The sequence below is a fragment of the Physeter macrocephalus genome, chromosome 18 (genome assembly GCF_002837175.3).
Source record: "Physeter macrocephalus isolate SW-GA chromosome 18, ASM283717v5, whole genome shotgun sequence".
NCBI lineage: Eukaryota > Metazoa > Chordata > Mammalia > Artiodactyla > Physeteridae > Physeter > Physeter macrocephalus.
Genome location: NC_041231.1, coordinates 57,625,823 through 57,644,841, shown reverse-complemented (window position 1 = coordinate 57,644,841; position 19,019 = coordinate 57,625,823). Strand labels below are relative to the sequence as shown.

Here is a 19,019-nt window from a genome sequence, read left to right as displayed (position 1 = left end):
GTGAATGTCTGGAAGCAAACATTTATTAACTCAAGACATATTTCTTCAGTCTAGATGGCTTAGTTGCCTCTCTCCAAAACAGGTGGACAGACATAGATGGAAATGAGGTCTTTCAAATTGGACAAAACGGACACCGAGCAAGTGTGCTGCTTTGGACGGGGGCTATGAGAGCGATTCTACAGCAGGAGCACAATATTTTTTTTTTTTTTTTTTTGTGGTATGCGGGCCTCCCACTGCCGTGGCCTCTCCCGTTTCGGAGCACAGTCCGGACGCGCAGGCCCAGTGGCCATGGCTCATGGGCCCAGCCGCTCCGCGGCACGTGGGATCCTCCCGGACCGGGGCACGAACCCACGTCCCCTGCATCGGCAGGCGGACCCTCAACCACTGCGCCACCAGGGAAGCCCGGGAGCACAATATTTAACAAAATCAATCTATGTCTCCAGCTTATTTCAATGCTGTTCACAGGGGCACATTCAGCAGCAAGGCTGCCGGCCTACATTTCTGGGAGTTTTAGCATCCTTGAGAGGTCTGGCCTCTGAGGCCTGGAGCACAGGTAAGAGATTGATTTTGCACAGGGAAATGCTACCCAGGAGGGCCATTTCTGAAACACTGTTCCCTAATTTTTGTAAAAATCCCATGAAAGGGTTGTTGGAAATTGTTGATATTACCATAACCATGGGTAATCCCACAGAAAACTGGCTTAAATAATAGTTTGAAATGAACTAGGAAGCACTTGGTAAAAACCTCTGAATAGAACCTAGGATGTAGTGAACAAAAGCATTCTTTTCCCAAAGACTCGTGATAAAATACAGAAATGTGCTAAAACGACAAAGAATTTTCCCACTGTACACATGGACATTTGTCCACACAGAAGAATCTGTGCATTCACAGGTGCCCTCAATCTGGAGAGAACAAGGAAACAAGAAATGGCATGCACGGGGTGCCCAGCACATGGCTGGCAGCATACTGTGCACTTTTGGACATTCTCTCACTCAAGGTCATAGCACTTCTTCAAAATGGGAAGTGTCTCCATTTTACAGGTAAAATAATGGAATTTCAGAGAAATTATGTGACTTGTCAAAGTCACACAGGGCAGAAGCAGAGGCAAAATTTGAACACAAGTCTTGCTGGGGCATCAAGGGCCCTAGGTGGAGGGAGGTATGCACTGAGAAATCGTATTTAATCCCAGAATTTCCTAGTCAAACTGTGGTCCCAGAGCGTGGGGAAGACAAAGTCCTCTCCTCTGGAGGTTCTAAATCAGGGATGGGCTAACGGGTTCTGTAAACAGCCAGAGAGTAAATATTTTCAGCTTTATAAGCCATGGGATCACTGTCATGGCTATTCAACTCTGGGAGTAGAGCATGAAAGTAGCCATATGGGATCCTTAAATGACCAGATCACACATTCTCCATTTCAGACTGTTTAGAACAGGTCAGATATCAGGCAGTAACTGAGGTGAAGGCTTCACCCCGACTCTTACCCCATATCCTCAAGCCCTCGAGCAGACCTCTGCTCAGAACCTCTAGGAAGGCCCTGTGCGCTGACAGGTCCAGTGCCCAGAGGCACAGGAACTGCAAATGAACCACAGCTATCTTTCTTCTCCTGGCCTCCCCAAATCCATGAAATTGGTACAGTGATGAGGGACAGCATATCTTCTCTACGATTTCATGTAGCCTGGCACCGATGAATGATATTTTTGTTCCTAAATAATTATGATAAATGCCCTGAATGTAAGTGATGCCCTGTCTCAAGGATGCCTAAAGCAATGGCGGCTTTGGGGGACATCCCCATGTAGGGAAAGTTAACGCCCGCGGGTTCCCATCACTTCATTGTTAAACTCTACAGCCAATATCAGACTCTACAGTACACTGAAGATTGCTGGCTCCATGAAGTTAACCTCACCACCCATAAAGAGTAAGTCAATCCCAAAGCACAATCTTTTTAAATTAAAGAGACATATAAAGAACTTCACTCCCCTGGAGCTTTTCCTCTTGGATTTCAACTGAACCCTTTAAGTGAAAGGCATCCTATAACTCTCATAATGGGAAAATAAAATCTGTTAAAGTGACTAACCTTCTAACACTTGCTGTTGCTACCTCACGGGCAGAAAACAATCTTTTTCTTATTATATATAAATTCCTGGTTCTCAGTAGTTCTGAAAAAAGCTATGTATTTCATTGAATTTCACTACATCTCTGGCAAGTTGGATATTGAAATGGCACAAAGACGCTGACAATACTATAAATGAATGCATTGGCATTTCTGTGACTGGGTGTCGAGGGTTTAATCCGCACTATGGTGCTGTCTAAAACTGGTACTAAAACAGAGGAATAATATGCCAAGATAAGATCCAAAGGACATATAATAGTGACATGTGCTACTCCGTGACAAGGGCATAATGAAATGTACTGGGGAGAGAGTAGCCTTATAAAAAAGAAGCCGTGAACTTCTTTCTGACAACTGCTGTGAGCTAGAAATGGGCAAGATGCAATCCATCTACCTTGTTTCATTTCAGTTTCTGGACCAGGTTGAAAACTCAGCAATCCATTAGTAAGTTGTCACAGCAAGAGATGGAAGACATTTATAGTACACAATTTAGTCTCTCTGCCTGGTTCCCAGGGACCCCTTACTTCCCTTCTCTCCCACAGAGATGGTCACATCACACCGTTCCCCTGCCGCATCCCCCTGGTCCCAGCTTACTGGACCAGAGGTGGAGAAGACAAGGGATTTGGAATGAACACTGCAAGATCCTAATTTAGCTTGTGCTCGTCTGTGGGGTAAAGATGTAAACATCATACTGTGAAGTGCCAACTTTTACCTGTCACATGAACTTAAAAACATATAAAATTGTTATGAATTTCAAAATGGTATCACTTTGGATATGCAAAAATGACACTTCACTTTTCTTTCACTAAAAAACATTTCTGATTTGGAGCTATGTTTATTTCCAATGCAAACTATTTAATCGGGTCACTTCCAGAAAAACTCAAAGCTCAAACTGAGTGATTTCTCAGACCACACAGACATAAAACATGGGCAATCGAGATTATTCCTCTGAGAGGTTTCTTCCTCTTACTTTTTGTTTAACATCGTTGGGATATTCACAAATGCCACTAAGGAGGGTTATCAGATAAAATACAAAACCACCTATTAAATTTGAATTATATACAAATTTCATATAAATTCCTAAAACCCAAAATTTTTAGTAAAAGTATTATGCCATGCAATATTTAGGATATACTTATACTAAAATATTACATGTCATTTATCTGAAATTCAAATTTCACTGAGCATCTTATGTTTTCAATCGCTAAATCTGCTGACTGAAGCTAAGGAGGGGATACTTGTTTTTGCAGTGTGGTCACCTCTGTCCTTGTGCTGACCACCTGACCATCTCTAGCTCTTTCCAGATGCTCTTTCCTGCTTACGTCTAAAAACCTGCCTTGGGCTGTGGTTGTCAGATCACATGAGTCATGCTCCTTGCTTCTTGACCCTATTTCCAGTCTCCCTTGTGCCCCCGGTTCATTTTCAGTCACTTTCGGTTGCTCTTCCGACCAGCCACTGTGAAGCCTACAGGAGAACTGGGGGTATCTCAGGCACTCTCATGCCTTGTTTATACCCGCTTCCCATCTCTATTTAATTTCTGCTTTCCAGATTGACATGAGAGGTGGGGGAGAAGGGATCCTTCCCAAATCTCTGAGCCTCACCTAGAACTTGGGCCAAGAAAGGAAAGAACCCACACATTCTATTTACAGGGAAGTTCTGGTTTTTCTTGAACCCCCTGGGTTTGCTTATTCATATTTAATACTTGGTTCTTCTTCAAACACTCTTCTCCCCTCCCCAAACTTGAGGACTGTTTATCTGCTTGGGAAAGAAAATGCAAACTAAAAGTGGATTCTGGATGATAAGATGTCCTTTCAACTTTTTTTTTTTCTTTTTTCTTTTTTTTTTTGCGGTTCGCGGGCCTCTCACTGCCGTGACCTCTCCCGTTGCGGAGCACAGGCTCCGGACGCACAGGCCCAGCGGCCATGGCCCACGGACCCAGCCGCTCCTCTGCATGTGGAATCTTCCCAGTTCTGGTTTTTCTTGAACCCCCTGGGTTTGCTTATTCATATTTAATACTTGGTTCTTCTTCAAACACTCTTCTCCCCTCCCCAAACTTGAGGACTGTTTATCTGCTTGGGAAAGAAAATGCAAACTAAAAGTGGATTCTGGACGATAAGATGTCCTTTCAACTTTTTTTTTTTTCTTTTTTCTTTTTTTTTTTTGCGGTTCGCGGGCCTCTCACTGCTGTGACCTCTCCCGTTGCGGAGCACAGGCTCCGGACGCACAGGCCCAGCGGCCATGGCCCACGGACCCAGCCGCTCCGCGGCATGTGGGATCTTCCCGGACCGGGGCACGAACCCGTGGCCCCTGCATCGGCAGGCGGACTCTCAACCACTGCGCCACCAGGGAAGCCCTGTCCTTTCAACTTTTGAGCTTAAAAGGTAAAAATTCATCACTCTTGATCTCTGCTTTCATTTTGATGATCTGACTACAATAAAACAAACCGGAATTTCATAACACATCTTAAGCACTTGTGAAGTGAAAATTACTTTTATAAATCACCGTTGGCTCGAAGAGTAAATCAACTCTGTGATTATAGATTAATTGGGAAATAATTTAAATGAGAATACTCCAAAAGAAAATTTAAGGAGCTGAGCCAAAACTGCCCTCAAATGTAAAATAACATTTTTACAGAACAAAAACATAAAGAAGCAGGAGTAAATGAATAACAATTAAATAAACAATAAAGATGTGACTTGAAAAAATAAATGCAAGAAGTGATTCTTATGGAGAGAAGATAAGGTAAGCAAACTAAGAAAAAATATTTTAAAAATTAAGACTTCAGGCAAGGATATAAGGTAAAAATTAGATGAAAATGATGAAATGATATAGATTCTACTAATATACTTGAAAACCTTAATAAAATGTATTAAATATTTGAGAAAATGTTCTTGAAATTGATCAAGCAGAGCATGAAATTCTTAACAGTTGAATAAAAATGGGAAAATAAAGAATTATCTCCCTCCAAATTTCTGAACAAGAGTTTTATGATTGACTTTTCTCACCATTTCTAAAAGCTGATGATCTCTATGCTCTCATAATTATTCTAAAACAAATAAGACAGTTGAAAGCTGACAGTCAAAATACAATCCAACCAAGATAACATGCACACACGCTCGCGTGCATACACACACACAGAGTAGATTAATTGTATGTATATAGAGGCCAAAATCTAAGAATACAAATCCATTGATACATTAAAGCAATTTACTGCAACTAAATGAGGTTAATCAGTAATGTAGAAAATCAAAGAACACACATCTAACTTTGTTCAGGAGTAAAATGATAGAACTACCTTATCAGATATTAAAAAGGGATATGGTAAAATTCAGTACTCATTCCTAGATCGTTTCTCAAGAAGATTTATATCTTCTTGAGAATGTATATCTTAAGGCAACTTTAATAAAATCACAAAGAAGAGAAAAATGCCTTCTATTTACTATTATTACTGAACATATTTTTGGAAATTTTATCAGTGCATTATAATTGCAACTGATATGAAGCAAACAAAATATATTAGAATATTAGACAGCAAACAAAATTACAGTTATATACTAATATTATTATATATTTACAAAATGCAAGAGAATAACTTGAAATCCCTCAGAACTAATATGAAATCTGGTAAGATAATGGTGGTCATAGTTAAACAAATGAATAATTTTAAATGAAGATTTTATAAGCCCAAGTGCCTCTGTTTTTTAGATAATGAGAGGGGGTAGGAATGGGTAAAGAAAGGACATGCTAGTTATAGAAGCAAAATACACGAATCTATATCAACACAGATACAGTAACATATTAATATTCATCTATCAAGAAAATTTGAAATGATTTAACTTTGGTGGGTACGAGTAATTTTTATATTCCTCATTATGCCTGACACTATGCTATTTTGATCCTATATTGCTTTAAAAATGGAAAGAAAATACCAATAATTGATATGTTAAAGGTCATATCTGTTTCAATTAAGTTTTCTAGACCAGCTTCTGCAGCAGCGTTGTTCTTTCACTTGATCCACATTTCCAAAACACCTGCTTTTTACTCTATTACATAACTACAGGTATTATATTTTAATTATTTGCTTAAAATTTGTTTCTTACTATCCCCTGAGTTCACTTATGATAGGGAGCATGTCTTACTCAAGTAACACGTAAGAGGCTGCACACATTTGCAGGTGGAATGAAAGGATGAGTAAATTAACAAATGCGCATCCCCACTGGCAGCACTGAACAGCAGCTGATTATTAAAAGGCCAAAGCCTGACATATAACAATTCTGGTAATAAAAGACTAGACGAACTTGAAATGCTCCTACTGAAAATAACAAGAAAGGCTGGAAAAAAACATAAAAACTGCATCTAATAAAAAGCGTAGCAGACCTACACAAGGCAGAAGTAAACTTCTGGGAGGTACAGGAGAGGAGTGGAGCTCAGAGGTGAGCCAGAGATGCTTCCACCCCAGGGGCATGTTCAGACTCAGAAAGGCAGCTGCGACAAGAGCTAGAGTGGGGAGAGGTGAGGGAAGGGGGAGTGTGGCCTCCACGTGTGGGGACCTGGAGTATCACCATCACTTTTCCTCCTAGCAGGCATTCCATGGGCTTCAGGAAACAGAGTTCAAAGGTGGTCAATGTAACAAGAGCACTAAAGCAATCCTTTCTCTTGTTTAGGACCCAAAGGTCTCCACTGGAAAGAGAGGTCAAGATTATACTCTGAAGATCCAGAGAATCTTTAAGCATTGGTCCTGGACTGCTAATCCCCCCCAAGATGCCCAGAGAATGAAAATAAAATCCTCTGTAAAGAAAGAGAGCTTCACTTCTAGTTTCAAATTATTCCTGAAGGTAAATTTTTAAGTAAAATATTCAGTAAACCATCAAGGATTGTAAGGTACCTCTCTAGATAATATGAGAGCCAGGACTCACAGACTTAAGAAACAATAGGCATAGCACTTGTGGGAATCCAGAAACTAGAGTTAGCAGAGGCAGACTGTGAATCTATGTTCAGAATGTTCATGGAGATAAAAGCTGATCTTAAAAATGTCAACAAGAACCTAGAGACCTTCTATATGTAAAAAAGATTCAGTTTGATGCCACGAAACCAGAAAGACAATAATAAAGTAAGAACCCAAGGGTTAGTGTTAATAGCAGATTAGACATAGCTGAATAGAGAATCAGTGAATTTCAAATAGGCCCTAAAAATTATCCACAAGGAGACAAGGAAAGACAAAGTTATGAAACTTACAAACTAGAGTAAGAGAAGAAACAGTAAGAAGGTTTAATATGCATTTAATTGGAGTGCCAGAAAAGAAAGGAGACAAGGTCGATAATTACATGGAGAATTTTTAAAACTTATGAAACATGTCAATCTTCAGATTCAAGAAGCACAATGGAGTCTAAGCAAGAAAAACCAAACAAAATATATAATAATAACATTATAGATAAATGGCAGAAAATTAAAGAAAGCTAGAAAATCTTAAAGGAAGCCAGAGAAAGAAGTTATTTTGCCACCAAAGGAATGAGAGTTAAGTAGTTAACTTCCTAATACACAATGCCAAAAGACAAAAAAAAAAAAAAAAATCATTAAAGTTCTAAAGGAAAATTCCTGACAGAATTCTATCCCCAGACAAAAATGAAATAAAGACATTTTCAAAGAAGCAAAGTCTAACAGAGTATGCCACCTTTTGATTCATTAAGAAATTCCTAAATATGACCTTCAAGAAAAAGGAAAATTATACCAGATGGCACCTCTGGGACACAGCAAGCAATGAAGACATGTACACAAAAATGTTTGTAGCAAAATTTTGTAAAAGCCCCGAATTAGAATAACTCAAATGTTCATCAATAGCAAAATGGATAATCAAATGGTGATTTGCTCATATGGAACAGTATAAAGTAGAAAATGAATAACCCTGTGATTGTGCAACTCGTGAATGAATCTTACAGACGTAAGGTAAGTTTGAGTAACAACAGTAACAAAGCCAAACCAAGAAGTACATACTGCATGATTCCATTTACATAAATTTCAAAAAGGCAAAAGTAAACTAATTATTTGAGAATGCATAACTACAAAGCAAAACTAAAGAGAAAAGTTAAAAAGTCAGTAACAGGAAAGAGCCCATAGGGGATTTCTGGGTTTCTGTTCTTTGTTTTAATCTGTGTGGGAATCACCTGATTATTCTTTTTATAAAAATAAATTAAATAAATGCATTTCATACATATTTTATATTTTCCTTATATTTCATAATAATTGAAAAAATATCAATGTCTTCTAAACTCCCAAATAGCCCTTAGAATGAACTACCAGAGAAGATTCTAATTCCTTTTGCAATTAACAAAACTTCCTAAATTATGATTTTCCATCAGCATCATAGCGACCTAAAGGCAAGTGTGTTTGCTGAGTAAATACACGTGTGCTTGCATGCACGAGTTGTATGTAACTTCAATATATAAAATATGGCAATTATTTTACAGAGTTTCTGTTTTTCTACTCAGTCCACAATTAATTCCTTTATTATATTCCAGTAACAATTTCTGTACAAATTAGTGTTTAAGTACAACAGCTAAAAATCTATATAAGATAAATCTATATTTACCACCTCTGAGTTATCTATAAAATTAAAATACTTCTCTTATTCACATGCACTTTTATCTGCATTTTGAATTGCCACGGAAGAAAAACCCACAAAAAAATGGACTCCCTGAAATTATTTGGCCTTGAAACAACAAAGCTAGAAAGCCTAATTAGGAGTGTCAGATATGTTTTTAGATATCTTCCTTGGAAAACAACAAATATGACAGCTAGAAATGTGCAAAGGAAAACAAATGGAACGATTTATGCCAAGAAGTCAAAAGGGCCTCAAGCATCACACCAGAGAGTAGAAATAGAAGAGAAAGCGTTGGTGTAGTGAGTTAATAGTAAAAAATAAAATAAAGGCAAAAGGCAGATGCTTAGAATATTTTAAAAATGCTAAAATCAAATTTTAGCCTACCCACTGAGGCAGGTGTAGCTTGCTACTTATGGCATGCATTTTTCTATTAGCTTCTTTCCAGGTTTTCTTTTATGCCCTAATCCTTATGTTTCTTGGTTTTTTTTAGATTTTAACTTATGTAATCTTCCTATATTATGGGACCCTAATCAGTTTTGTTACAAGGTAAGATATAGAAAATTCAGTCTGTAAGTAGAATCCTCTTTCTGGGATATTTTTCAACTGCTAGTTTTTGTGGAATCAGAGATGACAAAAGGACACAAAGGTAGAATTTCCTATTTCTTCCCTCTTGGTCATTTCTTAGCAAATCTGAAGTTTTCTGTGATGAATGGCAGAGAAGCAAATGTTGCGGTCCCATAGACATGGGATGGCTGTTATGAAGAACGAATTCTTTACCTGGAAGGATATCAGAGAAATTCCCATATTCTTTGGGTTCTCCAGAAATAGACAGGCAGATGATATTAAATGCAACCATGGGCAGCACCCCAACTCATTCAAGTCAAACTGATGAAATAAATGTAGCTCAATCAGTAGGACCAGGTGGCAGCCACCCAAAGGTCTGAAGGAACTCAAGGATGAAATTGGAAAACTGTTGGCCAAGATGCTTGATCTAGTATTACAAACAGCCACCACCGTTACCCTGGCAGATTGTGAATGTCATTCTGTTCATTAGAAGGGGTCAAGAGAGGACCCGCGAGCCCTGGAAAAGCAAGCTTCTCTTCCGCTTGTCCAGTATCCAATAAAGCACAGCATCATTAGACACTGAAACAAAAATAACTTTCTAGGGGAAAGACAATATGGTTTCTGCAAAAAGGAAAGCATGAGTCACTGATTTATTATTGGTCTCTGAGGCATGTAGATAAAAGGCCAAATGTTGGCACAGTTTATGGTAGACATTTTCTAATCACCAACATGAAATGGGATGTAAGGAGATAATGGACATCTCAAACCATATGGATAAGACAAGCAATTTCTACACCCCCTCAAAAAAAAAACCTCTATGTACTAGCAAGAAGGGACGCTCTGAGACTTGAAAGAGATCAGGTTGTGATGATAAAGGATCTACTGCAGGTAACAAATTTAAAATATTACGCATTTTATAGTATTGGGAAAAGATACAAAGTAAGTTCACTCCAGGAAACCTTTTTATTGAGCATGAATCGAGTGTCAGGCTTTGTACTAAGTAGTGGGAGTACAGCAATGAATAGACCCCTTCTGTTCTCCAGTAACTCACAGTCTACCATATAGATGATTCCAAGAACCAAGGGATAGGTTCTCTGCTGGGACTTGTGCCCATTTATGACATGATGGCAACTATTGACTGGAATCAGAGAGTACAATCATGATCATGCAATAACACATCCCTCAGAGCTGCAGTTCACCAAGGAATTAATGTACTAGGCTATATGATGCATGGTTCTAAAACAAAGTACAAATCCCCTTGTTAAAATTAATGACAATTGCCATATGAACCCAGTAAATCCGAAAACCCAATTTATTGGTTTTTTCAGTGGAGAAAGATATGATGGGTTTTGAATACAAGCAATTCTAACATTAATTATTATCTCTCTTTACCTCATGGGGAAGGAAAGCAGACACTATACCATGTGAAGTTTTTTTAATGTGATGTGCATATATATATATATGCACAAATTTCCAAAAGTCTCATGAAAAAATTAACTTTTTTCATTATAATTAAAAAAAAACAGCAATTAAAAAGAAAATGGGCTATTTACCAACCACGAATTTGTTGAGCTCTGCCAGTGTCATGAAATTCTCAACCTTGCTGAAAAGCTGAAGAATTTTCTGAGCTCAGGCAAGAGTCTCCAAGATCTGGAGAATAATTTCGGCAGCCTCAAGCCCAGGAGACTGATGTCTCTCCTTCAAGTCAAATGTTTCTTTTTTTCTAATCAGTTTTAAACACTGACCTTCCCCCTTTTCTGTTCCATTAGCTAGGAGGCTGTCATTCCAAAGAAATGTATAATGTACGTGTGTAGAGGAAGTGTGAGTGTTCTCTGGAATGAGAGAAAAGAAGTTTTTGATGATCAGATTGTTCAGTATTTTCAAACCATCTAATGGCACTTTCATAGGAACTCCATGAAGCAAAATGAGAGCTGAAAAAGCAGACACAGTTTGTCCTAGTTTCTCTAAGCCATGTTCTCTCCCTTTTTTATTTTCTTGCACATTTATTTAATGGCATATAATAGTTGTCCTTTGCAGTATCAATGATCATTCAGGATATAAATTTAAGTGGGTCTGAGAGAGAACACATTTCTCAGGTGTGGTATCCCAGTGAAAAATTCCCGCCTTCTCTTGGGGAACCACACTGGGAGATGGTATGAGTCTCCTTTTCCATTTTTCCTCCATGCATAGCAGTGCCAGGCCCACAGTATACCTTCAATGAGTGTATACTGAATGAACTCCCTGCTCCTCTTCTTCCTGCTACTTCTTCTAAAGAAAAACTGGGACCATCCTGAGCCTCCTCTAGACTGAAGATGAAAGGGAAAGAATTGCAAGTCTATCTCCAAAGCCTCAAACTTGAAACCTAGGTAGCCCAGAATTGAGTGTCAATACCTTCAGCTAAAGAAGATCCCTGAGTAGGAGGAGATACAGTACATCACTGGATAAAATGAGAAGGAAAATGGTTACGTGTCTGTTAGTATGTGTGTACAAATGTCTTGCCTGTCAAATCAACAAAGCTAAAAACCCTTGCTATGTCAAAAGCTAACACACACACACACACACACACACACACACACACACACTCATACTCTGCTAGTGAGAAGGCAAGCAATTTTTTAGAAGGAAAATTAGGAAACAAGTATAAAAAAGCATCATGAAAGATGATCATGGCTCTTCGACTCCTAAGAATTTATTCTAAGGGAAAAATAAAGGATATGCCCAAAGATTTAGCCTCAAAGGTGGCAGCCACATCTATATTAGCCCCAAATCAAAACAATCTAGTTGGTCAGTGGTAAGGAGGTAGTCTAGTTAATTATCAAATATCAAAATGATAGAACACCATGCAGCTATGGAAAATGTATGCAATGCATATTGACATGGAGCAATGTTCACAATTTTGTGAAACAGAAAAAGCATGCTAAAATCAAAATATGTTTTTATGTTAGATAAATACATATGTGTACATTTAAATATATAAATATGCCTAAGAAAATATGCATCTTCAGATATTTGTAAAGGGCATCTTTTTTCTTCATCCTTCTCCCTATCTGAATTTTCTGATTCTGGTCTATGATGTAGGTGAATTACTTCTGAAATAAACATATAAAAATGGACATAATTTAAAAAATCCTTAGTATCTACACAGTTTTTCTAAGAAAAAAATGTCCCTTTAATTATCTATAGCTGCTAGGTTAAACAGGAAGTCCTTGTGAGTTAATATTGGATGATGATGATAAGTAGAAATAGAGAGGAATTATTTATTCTCAAAAAGTCATCTGATTAGCATTTTTCATGTTCTCATATATCTGTTAGATTTTTTTTTAACTAAATAGTTCTTCCAATAAACACTAAAAGTCAAAAAGCCAATACTGAGATTTTTCTCCATCTATGCATCTGATTCTTAGACGCATTGCCTTTTATTTTAGATCAAAGCATCAAAATTGTCTTTGATCCAAAGCAACCATGTAGACCCAGCATTTACATCTGAAGTCAACCTATTTATAATCACAGATTTTTTTTAAATCCCTGATTTTCTTTTTATCCCTATCATGCAGAGTGTTAGTGATAGTATGACTTGGAGAGCAACAGCTCTTTGTTTCCGAAGCAGTCTTCTTTATGGATGCAGGAAATTAAAAATGTGAACAAACACCACCAGCTAGTCAATCAGGAAAACAGCACTGTGAATGCTGGGGCTTTGAAGGTACAATTAGGGAATTAGTTTTTCCCTTAACAGAAGTATGTTCACTAAGTAATTTGCTTTCTTTTAACTAGAGTTACCCCCTTCCATTAACTGGAGAAGTAAGTCCAAATTAAAATCACTATTCATCAACTGCCTGCTGGTGGCACACTCAAGCCTTGTGTTAGGACTAAGGCAATAAAGCTCATCAACTATCATTTTAATCATTGTTACCTCAGAGCTCTCAGAAGGAATAATTTGGGGTAGGGGAGAAAGTGGAAACTCCTAGTTATTGCTGATATGAAAGCAGATATTTCTGAGGATTTTAAATTTACTGAATCATTCATTTTTTCAGTGGATTTTTATTTTTTCCTCGTTCAGTGAGTACTTGCTAGGCACGCAGGATACAGTGGTGAATATAATGACACGGTTCCTATCTATATACAGCTTACATTCTAAGGGAGGGAACATTAATACATGAGAAATCATAATTACAAATTGTGCTGAGCACTTTAGAGGAAGGGAACGGGCTCTGAGAAGGAATAATGGAGAGATGACAGTTATTTGGGTGAGTCAGGAAACTCCTCCTTAAGGAAGTGATGATACTCAAGCTTCGACACTAAGACAGAGTCACACTCCTCCTAATATGTTTCTATTTCATTAGCATCACCCTTTCCTGGTCCTCCTATTGTCTCCCTGGCCATTCCAACTCAGCTTTCTCTCTCACTGCTGGTTCCTCCTCTTCTAAACTCAGACTCTGAAGTTTTTCAGGCCTAAGATCTCCATCCTCTTCTCACTACAAATTTCCTCCCAAGGCAAGCCATTCCACTTTATGACCTCAAGCATCATCTGCATTCAACAATCCCCTAATATATTTTTCCAGCCCAGAACCCTTTTCCTAGCTTTGCATCCATATGTCAACTGCGTACATGACACCTTCACTTGCATACCGCACAGGAGTCTCAAATTTAACATAGCCCATGCTAAATCAAGATATTTCCCTGTGGAATCTTCTCTTCCTTCAGCAATCTCCATCTCCCTACACAGGACCATTCACTCAGTTGCTGTATCACTACTCAGGGAGTCAACCATGATGCCTGCTTCCTCCTCATGTCCCATATATAACTGGGAATTCAGCCTGGTCTAGTTGATAGCTAAAATATATCTTGAATTTTATCACAATTTTTCCATACCCTACCATTATCTTGTTTGGAGACTGCAGGTCTTTTCTCATCTCGTACCCATTTTTGCCCCCTTTCAATTCGTTGTCTTAAATGAAAATCTTTTCTGATTACTCCTTGCTTTTAAAATTCTTCCATTGTTCTGAACGTCGAATCATTAAAATGGTTTCTAAGACCCTGCATGATCCATCCACTGCCTAATCTTTTAGTCTCATCTCATGCTGGTCTTAGCATTACTCTCTGTACTTCAGCAACAATGAACCTCTTTCAGTTCCTAAAATTTAAAAAAGGACGCTCCTTTCTTAAAGACTTTGCACATGCTGCTCCTTCCATCTGGAACTTCTCAGGTGTCCCTGCTTTGTAGTCTGAGTAACACACTGTTCTCTGTCTCAGATAAGAGTGCATTTGGCTTCAAGTAACAGGTTACCCAGTAAAAGTAGTTTTAGCAATAAAGACACTTACCATACATATCACAAAAGGTCTGGAAGTGGGCACTTCCATACTAAGTGCAATATTTCAAAACTGTTATCCAAGACTATGCTCTGCCATTCTGTGCATGTTCACTTTTTAATTTAGGGTCATTGCCTTATGGCTACAAAGTGGCTGTCAGAGCTCCCTATATCATGATCTGACACAACAATGTTTCTGCATTCATGGTAGAAAAGGGAGCAGAAAGCTCTCCTCTTGGGTATAGCACCTCTACCAGAAACTAAAACCTTTGTTTCACATTTCTCCCTCATTACAGTGGCCATATCTGTGTCATATGGTGACTCTTAGCTGCAAGGGGGGGGCTCGTTAGATGAGCATCAAGAGAGAGAAGGAAGGAGGTCGGGACGGCTGGTGAATATATAATCAACAGTGTCCAACACACTCTTCAGAGCACTTACCAAAATAGTAATCAAACAATTCAATATGCACACTTTGTTCACTATCTCCTTTGTGAGATTATAAGCTCTTTGACTATGGGGAACGTGTCTGTTTCTAAGCCCAGCATCAGTACTGCGCTCAGCCTATGTAGGAGTCAGTTGGCAGTGGTAGAATGAATGAAAGTATGAAAGAAAACAACAGAGGCAGAAAATGGGGACAAAAGGGACAGAAAACTGCCGACACAGAACTTAAGCCGATGGTCATATCTCATACCTCATGGTTCAATTCTGCATTCCAGGTAATTTGAAAACAGTCTTTCATTAAAAAAAGGCAACTTTTGAAAGTGCTCCTTTCTTTGCACCATGAATGCAATTTTCCTAATCTGTTAATTCCTGCCATGTGAGCAGACATGGGTGCTATAGTTTGCATTGAGATCCAGGAATGAATTCTTCAAAAAATTATTTTAACCACTGTTATATAGCGTTAGATGATCCAGAAAATTTTAAATTGCCTCAAGGACATGAATGTAAATCAATTCTTAGCTAAATCACTCCAAATATCATTCAACAAGAAAAATTTATAAAAGCTAGAAAGTTATTTAAAAGAATAGTCATAAAATTTGGGGTCTAAATTTTCCACTCCTGAGAGCATCACACTAACAGATAAGGATGTCATTCAGATTATCCGATTAGGGAGAAAGCAGATGTAAAATGCCTGGCACATAAAGGATGCTTGGCATGTTTTTGTTCTTATATCTAGACCACAGGAAAACCTGGGTTTACTCCTAACTCTTTCATGTCCTATATATGTAACTGTGGGCAAGTTGAATATGTTCTTTGGTTCATAAATGATATAGTAATCTTTAACCACCTTTCAGTTATAACATGCAGTCACTCTACTATTGAAAAACTTAAATGAATAAAAGTTAAATGGCATTGAATGCAGTCCATAGTAGCCAACCTAATAAAACATGAAGGAATAGATTCATATTCCCAAGAGTCTCTCTATCTACAGATGCAGAATCTGTTCATAGTTTCTGACGGACATCCTGTTTGGTCATCTCAAAACACAAAGGGCACCAACATGCAAATATCACAAAATTTTTTTAAAGAAAGTTGTAACCATCTACACATACGAGACTAGATTTCAGGTTTTAAATATGGTTGTCATTTGAAATAAAATTCCTTAAAAAGAGAAAATGACTTTAGCATTGGCAAAGGGAGTCCCCTAAGAAAAAAATGTAAACAGATGGCTGAGAAAGATCACCCACATGCTGCACACAGATCTTAAGGAGGCATTTCTAAGAATGAAGTGGCACTTCCCAGCCTGGGCCACGTCCCACAAGGATCCTTATTTAACCCAGAGAAAGCATAGAGTTTCTACCTCTAACCAAGAGGAACTTCAGCCTGCTTGCCTCACAGCAATCCAGACGAGTTTCCAGCTCTCCCCAGTGTTCCAACAGCAGCTAAGTACCAACCACTTGAGATAGGCAATCCCCTAATAAATCAGGGTTTGATGATCAGCCCTGAACCACAACCTTCCCATATAAAGGGGCTGTTAAGCCCCAGCTAAGCATATTAAGCATTCAATTTAATGTATGACACACATCTGCTCTCCTTTCTCAGGGAGGAGAAGTTTCAAGATAACTTAAATCCTGGACTTAATCAAAGGGAAAAAATATCTTGGCAATGTTTAAAACTGAGTCTAAAAATATAATCCAAATGAGGGCGAGAGAGACCATTTTGCTGTAAGTAATGAGATTATATAATACCTAAATCAAATATACAACATTACCTGAGCAGCAGACTTGTTTCTTTTATCTGGGTCTATTCAACTTTCCTTTTGATTCCATCAACATTTACCAAAGACCGTCATCTACCTCTGGCCCAAGGTATAAAATACAAGCAAAAACGGGTCCTCTGCAAATAGGGTAATCTACCCCCCTCCTTGCCTGATGAAGGCCATAAGAGGAAAACTCACAGATTTGTCTTTTACAAGGAAAGCACAGCACTGAATCCCAGCCATCAGCATCTTGTGTGGATTCCATGCCACAGAATCAGCCCTGTTACGTTAAACAAAGAAAAAAACAGGGTAGGGAGGGGAGACTCAATTAGTTTCTACTGGTGGGAAGAATGCTGGTACATTCAGTATTCACGTCCAAGTTAGTGCTCCAAAGGATTCATTGTGTGAGCGGTTTAAGGAGTTTGGGATTTTTTTAAACCAAAACAATTTCTTAGTTTTTTGCCTGTTTTCAAAATGTCGCTTAATTGGGCAAAGGCCAAAGAGAGTCCCTTGCCTAAATAAAAGGCACTGTGACTGGGGAAACTACATTTACCTGTGGATGCCGTGCAGAAGCTTGCGGTGCTTCCTTGACATCAAGGCTGAGCCACCCCAGGAAGCCTGTTGAGATATTTATATAACCAAAATGATGTTATTTCCATGGTACTTGTTTACCAGCCAGTTGTCATTTGATGCTTTAAGTCGATGTTAACCAATGTGGACTCTAGGAAATTTTGATCACTGGCTCTATTCAGGTGATCAGAACCTCATCACAATAGATGGTCCCCCACTGATGCTTAGGAGTTAAATTCCCACACTATAAAGAAATTGGTATAGTACTCATTGAGTTGCCTGTGGACAAAGAGAAGTGTAAAAGACACAGTCCATATCCTCTCAAATCTTAGAATTTAAAATAGACAATAGTCCTTCAGTGTTGACATTCTACCATACATGATGTACAAGGGCTGATCATGAGACATGGGTTCAGGAAAGGAAATCCCATAGTCAATAAGTCTGGAGGAGAGGGAGGAAGAATCAATTTGAGAAATAAGAAAGTCAGTTTGGTACTTGAAATCGAGCAGAATTGTTGTGAGGGAATATGAGGGGACCAGCATGGGAGATGTTGAAAGCTCTCCACGGTTATTTAAACTGCACAACGTTGCACTGAGAACAGAGTTATCATCATGTCAATATTTTAATAGAAAAACTAAGGTTTGGAGGTTATAAATTTTCCAAGGTCTCACAGGTAATAAAAATCAGGTCTGAGAGACAAAAGCCCATTCTTTTTTTACACTAACATCATATCTTAGGGAAGGTGACCAATTGGCCTGATGGTAGAACTCAGCATGGAGAATTGAGGTAGGAGGGGAGTTGCCTAGAAGAATTTTAAAAGGCAACCCCAATGAACATGTACCCCAACGTTCATTGCAGCGCTATTTACAATAGCCAAGACATGGAAGAAACCTAAATATCCATCGACAGATGAATGGATAAAGAAGATGTGGTTCATATATATTGGGCTGGCCAAAAAGTTCGAACTTTTTGGCTAACACAATACAATGGAATATTACTCAGCCATAAAAAAGAATGAAATAATGCCATTTGCAGCAACATGGATGGACCTAGAGATGATCATACTAAGTGAAGTAACTCAGAAGGAAGAGCCCAATATCATGCAGAAAGAAATGGCAAGATTGTGTGCACCATGGATGTGAAGGAGGAAGTAAATGAGAGGTCTCCACGATCCTCAGAGTATTAAAAAGCTGAGCCCAATGGTGGACAATGAAGAGTGGCCTTAAGAACAGCTCTCTCATTCAGGGCTGGGCCCAGGGGCAAGTGAGCGAGTCACCCAGCGTGCACCCTTAAGCTCACTTGCAGAGTTGGACTCTTGCATGGCCCTGGGGGTGAATCCCTCCTTAAATTTTCAAATACCATGCTAACTTTCTTATTTCTCACATTGATTCTTCCTCCCTCCCCTCCAGACTTACTGACAGTGGGATTTTGTTTCCTCTCCTTATTCTCAGCTCTCCTCTCCTTTGCTCATAATACTTACCTGTCCAATGAACCCTAGGAACCTCACTTGCCTCACCTTAGTTCCAGCCATGTTTCCAGGGACTAGACTCTCCAGTGACCCCATAGGGTTCCCAAAGGTTTGTGGGCCGAAGGGTGTGCAGGCGAGTTCCAAAGATGCCCAGATAAAGGACTGATGATCAGGATTGTCAGTCAAGTCCCCTTGCTGCTGCCCTCT

At 38.8% G+C, this 19,019-nt stretch overlaps 1 protein-coding gene across 4 annotated transcripts in view; it reads right to left on the bottom strand.

Annotated features, from left to right (window-relative positions):
• Positions 1–19,019, bottom strand: part of GADL1 (glutamate decarboxylase like 1) — a 203,070-nt gene that overhangs the window by 118,077 nt on the left and 65,974 nt on the right. For all 4 annotated transcript variants that reach the window (XR_003677018.1, XM_007118799.4, XM_028479734.1 and 1 more), the window contains exons 10-11: positions 17,328–17,392; positions 16,973–17,054 (exon numbers count right to left, since the gene is read on the bottom strand). Coding sequence is in view for 3 of the 4 variants with exons in the window: in XM_007118799.4 (XP_007118861.2) it covers positions 16,973–17,054; positions 17,328–17,392 (147 nt within the window). In the remaining variant the exon portion in view is untranslated. The remainder of the gene's footprint in view (positions 1–16,972; positions 17,055–17,327; positions 17,393–19,019) is intronic.